At 31.4% G+C, this 10,939-nt stretch overlaps 1 protein-coding gene across 1 annotated transcript; it reads right to left on the reverse strand.

The window, feature by feature from the left end:
* Positions 1 to 1,685: 1,685 nt before the first annotated feature.
* LOC132752891 (uncharacterized) lies at positions 1,686 to 7,465 on the reverse strand. The gene is made up of 3 exons (XM_060743292.1): positions 7,271 to 7,465; positions 3,290 to 3,402; positions 1,686 to 2,355 (listed from the first exon to the last, which is right to left on the reverse strand). Exons 1-3 carry the CDS (start codon positions 7,363 to 7,365, stop codon positions 1,856 to 1,858), a joined length of 708 nt encoding a protein of 235 aa, XP_060599275.1. The 5' UTR covers positions 7,366 to 7,465; the 3' UTR covers positions 1,686 to 1,855.
* Between the last annotated feature and the right edge of the window lie 3,474 nt (positions 7,466 to 10,939).

Genomic DNA, 10,939 nt, shown 5'->3' on the forward strand with positions numbered 1-10,939 from the left:
CTACTACTACTACTACTACTAGTTCTACCACTACTACAGCTACTGCTATTGGTCATTGTCGTGTTTGTTCTCGAAATCTTGAAAATTACCTACACAGTATTGTGTCATGGTTTTCAAGGGTTAAAATTAGAAAACGCATCACTTTCAAAATAAGGAAAGCTCGCCAATGACTGTTTTTTTGAGGTGACTCTCTATGAGTGAATGTTAGATCCTTATGCGTAGCGTAATTTAGTAGCTGATTTTAATTAGATTTTACTTTAAATATATATGAACTGAATCAACATCCTGTCACATTAATTGATCAATTCGAATTTCATCAAAATGATATATATTAAGTTAATCATTAGTCGAATTCTCGGAATTTCATTAATAGTTCTTTATCATATCTTATCATATCAAAAACAATATTTTGAGGTAAAGAAAATTGTTTTTAACGTAGGCCTTACTATAAATGTTAGATTGTAAATTAAATTTTAGGAAATTTCCGTTCTTTTCAGACAACAGATTTAATTGAATGCATTACATGCATATGTTGAAAAAGGGCTAATATTTTCTATTAATTATGATACTATTTATTGCATTTTATGTTAAATCAAATTAACATTCATGTTTGTTTGCTGTGTCCATTTGTTAAATTGAAGAACGATTACTCTAGTCTTATTCACGAATAACAAAAATACTCATATAAAAAAGATAAAGTTTGTGGGGGGGGATATTATGTTTACTTTTTTAGATCTTGCGAGAGAAATCAACCTGAGTTTTGAAGGTGACTTTTGTATTTCGTCATGTAAATATGTACATTTCACACATTTAAAACATAATTTTTTTTATATTGTATATACTTATGACATTTGTCAAACTACAAGTGTCGTATAACAATAGAAGGAAGTTGTTCAAATAGAATTTAGCTACTTTTAATGAGAAAACCGCCGTTGTTTCAGTGTTTTAATTACAAAGTCGGCGTTACCTCGTAAAAATGGTCTCAGTTACGTTTTATCTGCTAAATTATTAAAGTGTAATATGACACGAGTAGATTGGAAAATGTCTCAGGTACACCGAATATAAAAAATCATAAAGTTTTATGTAGTTATTGTATTTAAAGATATCAACGGAACTGAAAATCGCCATCAATACGCTAGTAAGGTCGTCATGCATTTTCACGAATGAACTCGAGAAAAAATTTTTTTTTGGAAATATTTTTGATGAGGTTTAAAGTATAATGTCTCATCAACCGTATGCACTCATTCATTTCTTCCAATAAGGTGTTCAATAATAAAACAATACAGGTCCATTTACAGATCTCGGTGCTCGTTTTAGCCACTAAATTGCTCAATTCTGCGTTACCTCTGCACAATTCCTGAGTTATTTTTAAAATCCTGCGTTACGGTGAGTTTGACATGTGAAAGCCAGATAATACTTTATTAATAGCTCTGGCGGCCATTTTGTGCAGTGAAGCAGAATGTGCCGGCCATAATTTTGGCAAAATGGAATATCAGCCTAGTAAATGAAGTAAAAATATTTCAAAATGACAATGTGACATGGTCGTTTTCAGGATCGGCGAAGTGTAAACTTATATGTATTGTACATTCTAAAACTGTTTTCTTTTTAAGATAGATATAATGGACATTGTTAAAGAATTGCTTGCTCCACTTTATTTTAAGATGTACATGCACATGGTCACAGTACTAATCCGGTATAGATATGTCAGAAAAAAACAGAGAAGAATCTTAACACTACATATAACAGTTTATCACATAAATTGTGAACGTGATATATTGAAAGAAGTTAATAAGTATAAGAAAAGAAGAAGCAAATATATGATGCCGTCGGATTGTTAGGAATTGATACGCAACATTCATGTCTTTATTAAAACCACCATGAAATCTGCAATACCAAACATTCTCCTCTGGAAGAAGTCGGCCGAATTATATTTTGAATATATAAACGCTGGGTAGGATGGTTGGTCATCAAACAAACAAGCAGGAGAGGCAACAGCTGAATTGATAACTGCAAGGTAGCCACGGTCTTTTGGACATCCGCCATAACTTCTGTTGATGAAGAAACGACGATCAATGTCCTTGACATAGTGACCTGGTATAGAGAAATAGTTGAAGGCACTTCTAGATGTCAGGTTTCCCCAGCTTGAATCAATCACGCGTTTCTTATCAAACCAGTTGCGTATGTCGCTGTCCACCCCGTTGAAGATCACGTATGCTACTTCTTTGTCAGCATCGTAGAATGCAAACTTAACCAGCTTGATACCAAGGTGTGACCAGTGGTTTACCATGTTATCTCGATAATGTAAACCATGAGAACGTTTCATTGAAATTGGTTTGTCTGGATTTGAATTCTTTCCTGAAAAACACGAAATAACATTTTACTCTATAATACTGACAATAATGATAAAAAAGAAAGATAGGTAAATAAAGGTATCAATTTAATATGTATTAAATCAAGAGCAAGAAAAAATAAAAAATAAAAAATATTGTCTGAATTTCTTACTATCCCGTTTATTTGTTTGCTTCGCAAAGTCCGATCATAAGGGAGAATGGGACTTGATTTAGTCCAATCCTAAGAATGCATGGACATTTATTGAGTCCAATCATAAGAGAGAATGGAAATTAATTGAGTCAGATCATAAGGGAGAATGGAAATTAATTGAGTCCAATCATAAGAGAGAATGGAAATTAATTGAGTCCAATCATAAGAGAGAATGGAAATTAATTGAGTCCAATCATAAGAGGGAATGGAAATTAATTGAGTCCAATCATAAGAGAGAATGGAAATTAATTGAGTCCGATCATTAGATAGAATGGAAATTAATTGAGACCGATCATAAGAGAGAATAGAAATGACTTGAGTTCAGTTATAAGAGAAAATGGAAATCGATTAAGGCCGATGATAAGAGAGAAGGGAAATTAATTGAGTCCAATCATAAGAGAGAATAAAAATGGGCCGAGTCCAATCATAAGGGAGAAGGGAAATTGATTGACTTTAATTATAAGAGAGGAGGGTAATTGCACCGGCTTAGGCAGTACTTTCGACATAGTACTATATGGGTAACAATGACCGCGTAGATCCAGAAAATATATTAATACTGAAGTCAAGTACAGGGCAACTTTGAACAGCTTCCAAACAACATTTTAAACCAGCGGTTGTGAATACAAAAACCTAGGTAAGATCCTTTGAGAACATTGAAAGAAAAGTTTAAAAATGAAAAATTGCAAAGACAGGTTAACGAAAAAAATGTTTATTGTAAAAATTGTTTTTAGGTACGAGTATAAAGTACCGTCAATCCAAGCATGGTAAACACTATGCCCATTGCCAGATGTCCCTCTAAATACCATCCTCCAACCATCTTGCTCTAAATCCTCCGTCTTCAATACATTCATACATGTACCACTGTTATGTAAAAGTAAATATTAAAAAAATATATATGAAGTTTAGTCTGTATTGGACATATTTAAACGATTAAGAACTTATATATCAATTAAAATTCCTACTGTCGCTGGTTTCCAACCATAAATGTTTAGCAAATTGGGACACTGTGTCATGTGTAAGATCTAGGTTTGAAGCTCAAAAGTCAAAGTGACATTCTGTCGTCAGATGATTTTTGAAATAAGATTTTCGTTTCTGGTCACGATTCTGTCATTCCTGGGTGGATAAAAATATTATACATAATTGTGTTGGACATAACGACGACGTGTCGCTCGCAGAAATTGCGCCCCTTTCTCAAAGGTCAAGGTCACATTAGTAGATTAAGTTTCAAGATATGAATTTTTATTGAAGTGCACTGATGTTAGTGTCCGGTCAACAATTCTGTCATTTCTCGATGGATAAAAAATCATTATGCATATTTGTGTTGAACATAATGACGATGTGTCGCGCGCAAGAATCGGGCTCCTAACTCAAAGGTCAATGTCATGATACGTGTAGTCATTAAGACCAAAAGTCATGATATGAATTTTTATAAAAGTACACTTATGTCAACAATTCTGTCTTTCCTAAATGGATTGAAAAATGATTTGGAATATATGTGCTGGACATAATGGCAATGTGTCGCTTGAATAAATCAGGTCCTTACCTCACACTTGTATTCCAAAGTCATGATTTGAATTGTTTTATATTAAAGCATTGATGATTATGTCCTGTCAACAGTTCTGTCATAATTGGATGGATTTTAAAACAATTTGGCATAAATGTTTGTCCATGTATTTTGTCCTTCAGTGACAGAGTTTGTATTAATTTGGTTTAAATATAGTATATTGCTCTTTAAAACAATTTGTGATAAGTTTGTAGCCATGCTAGGACTAAGAATTATCGTTTCGTAACAGTAAATCGATGTCTGTATCCAAACATCAGTTCTTCCATCCATGAATAGTTTTTGAAATAACTAGACATACTTCTGTGTTGACGCACTTAAAACGCCAGTGCAACAGTTTAAAGGATGAATATTATACTTGAAGGTCAGAACATTAGTGGCTGTGTCTGGTCATATCTTTGCCATTCATACACAGGTGGTTTTTGAAATAATTGCGCTCACAGAGAACATGAGAAAATATTGTTTATGTCTTATTTTTTTCTGGTAACACTCTCTTTATAGTAACCATGCCTTTGAGGCAAGTCACTACAATGTAACTTCTGAAAACCGAATACCTGTGGGACTTGCCAAAAAGTTCGGAATTTGGAAGATTCCGAAATTCAGAATTTCTAAATTATTTGAACAAGTTGAAACATTAAGGATCAATTGCTTTAGTAAGACATGTTGAAAATATAGGTAGGTGATTAAATTCATAAAATAGCAAAATTACAGCACCCTTAAAAAGTTTGTAACTATATTAAATTTCATAATATCACCTGTAAATGAGTTTGTTGATACAAAAGCATAATGTTTATTATTTAGTATATTTCACGTAGTTCTATCTATCAACCTGTATTGTTTTATTAAGCTATACTTCTCAGTTTCTTAATTTTCACACTTTATTCAAGTGTTTGACATGCTTGACAGGTTGTTATTCAAATAGTTGTCAAGATAAAAAGTTTCTGCTAATTGGAAGATACTGATATACAATCGCAATTATAATACTCCTTCACACATATTCAATTTCCAGATTTTGGAAGTAAATTTTTATGAATATAACCCAAATTTTACCAGAAAATCGTTCGGAATTCAGAATTTAGAAGTTCCGTAATTCAGAGGTATTTATTACATAGAAAAGAAAAGAAGAAATTTCGGGACCCTGAAAAATGTTCGGATTTCAGAAGTTTCCGGAATTCAGAAGTTACGCTGTATACTTGTCCCTGCATAGTGGTATTTGTCTTTTTCAACGACAATTCTTGTTATATGAATATTTGAAATACAATTCATTTAAATCCTATATATTTATCCACGTTTTAAAGAAAATAGCATTTAGGGTATTTTCAGATGAACAGCATCAAGAAGAAAAGCTATGGCATTTTTATGAAAAAAATAATAAAGATTAAAAAAAGAAGTTAAAGCATATCATTTTTTTCTTTTTTCCTCATTCACTTAAACAACAATGATAGTGACAGTTTATTATACAGATTTTAACACAGAACTCTATTTCTAATGTATTAAGATATGGCATGCACATGAGTTGAGTATTGACGCATTAGTGTGCTTAATATTTGATTTTAATGTCAATGATATGTAAAATATAAAGTTATGTGAAATTAATTGATGGATGAATTTTACCAAAAATAGTTTGGTTAGGGTAAACTAGCTTTCAAACAAAAACGTCTTTACAATGTAAAGTTTATTTATAGAAACTCAAAACAGATAATTGTGACATCAAACACATCACCTAATCTTCAAAAAAGCAGTATCTTTAAAATGATATCCGGCCGAAGTAAACTTGCTTTTACTTGCATATGTTATTTCGGATTTTTGAATACACGAATATAAAATATCCAAGCGCTTGTTTAATAATGAAAGCAATTACGTTAACCGTCATTGAAAGAGTTTTCATTTTTCATTGTATTAAATAACAGTCTTTCATTTGTCTAGCAATTTTAGTGGATTTAACCGAAAAGAATGTAAAAATAGCTTCACATCCGCGGTATACGTCCAAATATGTTGATAATAATTACATGTACGTCTGCGTATTTTCATTCTCATTCACAATAATTTGATTCGTACTCAACAATATTCGCTTTATTTTATTTCCCCCTTATGTATATCGTTTATAGATGATATAGCAATTTTAGATCCCCATTCTTTCTAAAACATAATTGATCGAGCAATATTTAGCTTTTTTAATGAAATGTAAGGAAAAATAAAAATTGAATAGAAGGTTTTAAACGTTTTGTCTATATACTTAATCCTTGAATCTTGGACACCAATACAAAGACCGGAAGACTGTTTTAATCAAAAAGATTCCAAGTAACCTCCATCCTTTTTAAATGACTGTAAAAAGACCTAACACAGTTGACATAGCATTTTATGGTTAGGCATAGGTACACTGAAAGATATGAAAGATATGTTTCTAAATGTAACTGTCTTGTCTCGTACCTTACATTGTCGTTTCCTTAATATTGAAAGATACAATTATTAGAATCCTGAGAGTAAAATCAATGGAACACACCAATAATAGTTTAAGATCATAAATACAACACAAATTACTGAGATTAACATACGATCTCGGGGATTTTAATGTTGCATATTTGGTCTTTTTTATGCGGATTTCCAGGATCGTTATAAGTGATCTCGTTATTGTAGACAAACTTATAGATCTAAAATGTCATATCACAGTTAATTCTCTCGTTGGAAAACCTATTCAGTACAGAAGTAATGATGTTTAAAAGCAGTGTTAACTGATGGTGAGGAAGCACGATACACAGGCAAAACATATCCGAACACTTAACTGACACTGCTTTAAATTATTTTGGCATTTAGGCGTCTCAGAATGATCCTTTATATTCGTTTATAAATTTTACCAATGCCATAATCAATGACATCCCGTGATTTCAGATCGTAACTTTGAATAACCAATGGAAAGCCAATCTAAATTCAGTTCTTTCCTGTATATTTTACAGGAAGTCGGACTCTTCTCAGACGAACTTCGTCCGAAAAAAGTAGGGTTAGATTTTTAATTATAAGTTTTGATAATTTTGTACACAAATGTTTTGATAAGTGAATCCAGTTTTACCTGATGTGTTATATTCATGTTCATTTGATATAAATCAAAAGTAAGCATCAAACATGATATGGCTAGAAACAAATCTAAACGAAATAAAACATTCCGTTTACCTGGCAGATGATGTCTCCAATTGACACGATTGAACAAAGTCGATACTAGTATAGCCCAATGCGAGGAAAGCTGTCAGAGCCCACAAAAACACCATTTTTGGAGTTTGTAGTAAATCTACGTTTCCTTAACAAATGTCGATATAACATATGTTGTATTTGACTGCTTTTACGTTTATTTATACGCTCAAACAATAGTAACGCACCAATGACTTATGGAATAGTAATAATTTCAAGCGTAACCACCTACTAGAAACGTCAGTTACGCTTGTTCCGCCCTGTTACCATAATCTGATTCGTTATATTAACATAAAGGGGCTGGTTTATAAAACGAACGCCTACCCAACTGTATATTTATCATCAAGTACACTTAATTGTTAATGCAATGGCTCAACTCTGAAAAAGAGTATGACTTCTGTAACAAATCAATTTAACCTGTGCAATTATCATAAAAATTCTTGTTTTGTCTTTCATTCAATTTGAAATCAAAATTCTTAGGGAACACCGACCGATTCTTGAAAATATAAACAAGGACCATTATGTATATTAACAAAGTATTAGAATCTTATCCAGCAATATGTGAAAAGGACAGACACCCAGATTAATTAAAAACAATGCCTACAATTCCTTACATATAGGTAACTTTACGATTTGTATAACCTCTCTTAACATTTCTTCAAACTAATATTATAGATAACATGAAAACTTAATGAACGCCCAAAACTGCAAAATTGAAAATATGCAAGTGACGATGACGTCACTACAGCTTGTCAATGACTCTCAAATAACAAAAAAGCACTTGACAGATCAAGCTAGGAAGGCTATGTTTAGTATTTTTACTAAAATTAAGAAACTGTGTTTGCCAATTGGTGTTCAGTTTCAGTTGTTTGACAGTATGGTTGAGCCAATATTATTGTATTGGGGAATTGAAAATAATTCTATTATATCTCAGTTTCAATTGAAATTTTATAAATATATACTTATTTCTTAAACTTAAGATGTCAAATCCTTCAGTTATGGTCATGAGAGAATTATGTGCATTTCCTATTGCAAATGATATTACTTGCAGAATGTTAAATTTTTGGAGTAAACTATTTAATGGTAAAAATGATAAAATATGTGCTTCTTTGTACCGCACTATGCATAATCTTCATGAAAAGGGTAGTTTACATTGTCAGTAGATTGAGAAAGTAAAATCTACTTCGAATAATATTGGTTGTTCTAAGTTTTGGATAACTCATATTGTTACAAATGTTAGGAACTTTAAATATGTAATAAATTCACGATTACGTGATCAGTTTTTACAGATATGGAATAGTGATGTTTTCAATTCTGCTAAGTATTTGAATTATAGAATATATAACACTCAATTTAAATTAGATCATTATTTACTATGTTTACCAAGAAATTTAGAAATAACGCTTTGTTTGTAAATTTAAATTTCTCAATTCTGATATTCCTTTAGAGACAGGTCGCTATTTTGGTATTAAAAGAGAAAATATAACACGCTCTCTCTTTGTAACCAGCAAGAAATTGGAGATGAATTTCACTACATTTTTAAATGTAGATATTTTACACATGAAAGACACAAGTATATTAGTCATTACTATTCAATGTTCCATAGTATTTTAAATTTTCAGACTCTAATGTGTAGCCACAACAGAATCTAGCCATTTTTGTTAAAACAAAATGTTGAAATTCCGTTAAGACTTCTTCCTAATATACTTATTTACTTTCATGTCATGTTTGTATTATTATTTGTTGAATTGTTTGTTTGTTCACTCTTATGCCCTGTATGGCCATGAGTTTTGTTTATAAATAAAAAATAAAATAATTTGTTCACGTATAGGCGCGTCAATGAAAAATTACTCTTATTTCACTTTAAAATGTCTTTTTTTTTGGTATGTGATAAATAGAATATTATATTAGTGATGTTTCAAAATCGCAATTTGCCATAAAACTTACAACAGCCTGCATAAATATAGTTAATCTTTCTTTAAATCTTTTTTTTCAAACCAGGATGTCGGATTCGTCATCCCCTTTATAAATAAATGCAATAAGGATGTTTCTGTATTTTTATGTGTTTGTGTGTTTCATACTTTATCAGAAAGACTCACCTTTTACATTTCAAGCAATAAATTTGTTTGCTACTGTATTTACAAAACCACAATTATATAAACAAAATATTACTGTTCTATTTTACATCGTGATTATGTCGATAGTACGGAAGGGCATTAGTGCCAGGTGTGTTTTTCATTTACTCGAAATTTCTACTAACTACTAGTAACTTGAAATGTTGAGTAACATAACTCGAAATTTCGACTTACATACTTAACATTTTGACTTAGTAACTTGAAATTTCGACTAACTAACTCAAAATTTCGTCTTATTAACTCAAAATGTCGACAAAGTTACTCAAAATTTCGACTAAGTTACATTACTAGAATGGCCAAAAAGCTACCAGTTACCAAGAGTTAGATAGTATAAAATGTAGTAGGAAGTGCAATTGTAAGATTAAGCTTGAGAACCTGGAGCGTTTGTTTAAAAGCTATTTCAATCTCGGTTCAGCAATAATGAAATACTGAAATGCCTTGCTTCTCAACACATTGTAATTAATCATTGACAAGATGCGAATTGAGAAACTCAAAAGTTCGAGTAAATATCGATAAGTCGATATTTCGAGTGAATAAGTCGTAATTTTGAGTATTAAATAAGTCGAAATTTCGAGAAAGTAAGTCGAATTTCGAGTAAGTAGGTCAATATTTCGTATAAGTAAGTCAAAATTTCGAGTAAATAAGTTAAACTTTCGACTAACTTACTCGAAATGACGAATTGATAAGTCGAAATTTCGAGTTAATAAGTCAAATTTTCGAGATAGTGAGTCGATTTCGAGTAAATGAGTCGAAATTTTGAATAGATAAGTCGAAATTTCGAGATAAGTAACTTTAATTTTGAGTTAGGTACTCGAAATTTCGAGTTAATAAAAAACACACACCTGGCACTTATGCTCTTCCGTACGATAGTAACAATCTTTGCAGCACTTGTTGAAAATGACCGCTGACGCCAGAGCTATGGGGACATGATGAATGTTGCACTTTTTCTTTATCACTCGTGTAGGATAACGGTAATTAAACGGTAATAAGTCAACAAAACATAGGCGGATATATTAAATATAATGAGCTGTCACCGGACACACGAGTAGGATATGCCTAATTTAGTTAATTTATGGGCATGTCATTACAAAAGCGGTGATTGTACCTATAGCGTGTAAACATAATTGTTAATTTAATTGTTAGCTGTCCGAAACGCATATTTGCAGTTATGAATTATGGGTTAATAAAGTTTAAGGCGTATACTATTTTAGTATTTAAGGTAAGCAAAAAATTATATTCTCCAGTGTACTTTTTGATGTTAAAGAGACTCACTCACTTAGGTTAAATTATGTTATATACGCAGTCGACATTAATTCTTATTGCTTTACGTATTTGTTTAAGAATTGTGAAATTGTTAAAGACACTGATTAGGCAATTGTTTTATTTTATAGAATAATAATCTTATACTAAATAAATACATATATCTTACGTTTATGTACTTGATATTGTGTTGACTTATTAATGTTTAGTTATTCAGATCTGGGCGTTACACTACAAGGGTCGATTTGGTGCTCTAGTG

The sequence above is a fragment of the Ruditapes philippinarum genome, unplaced genomic scaffold (genome assembly GCF_026571515.1).
Source record: "Ruditapes philippinarum isolate M1 unplaced genomic scaffold, ASM2657151v2 ctg421_1_1_1_1, whole genome shotgun sequence".
NCBI lineage: Eukaryota > Metazoa > Mollusca > Bivalvia > Venerida > Veneridae > Ruditapes > Ruditapes philippinarum.

Coding starts and splice junctions, on each gene's coding strand:
- LOC132752891 (XM_060743292.1), bottom strand. CDS start 7,365: ATGGTGTTTTTGTGGGCTCTGACAGCTTTCCTCGCATTGGGCTATACT. Junction 3,403..7,270: donor TTGGAGACATCATCTGCCAG/GTAAACGGAATG, acceptor TTTACATAACAG/TGGTACATGTATGAATGTAT. Junction 2,356..3,289: donor TTACCATGCTTGGATTGACG/GTACTTTATACT, acceptor CGTGTTTTTCAG/GAAAGAATTCAAATCCAGAC.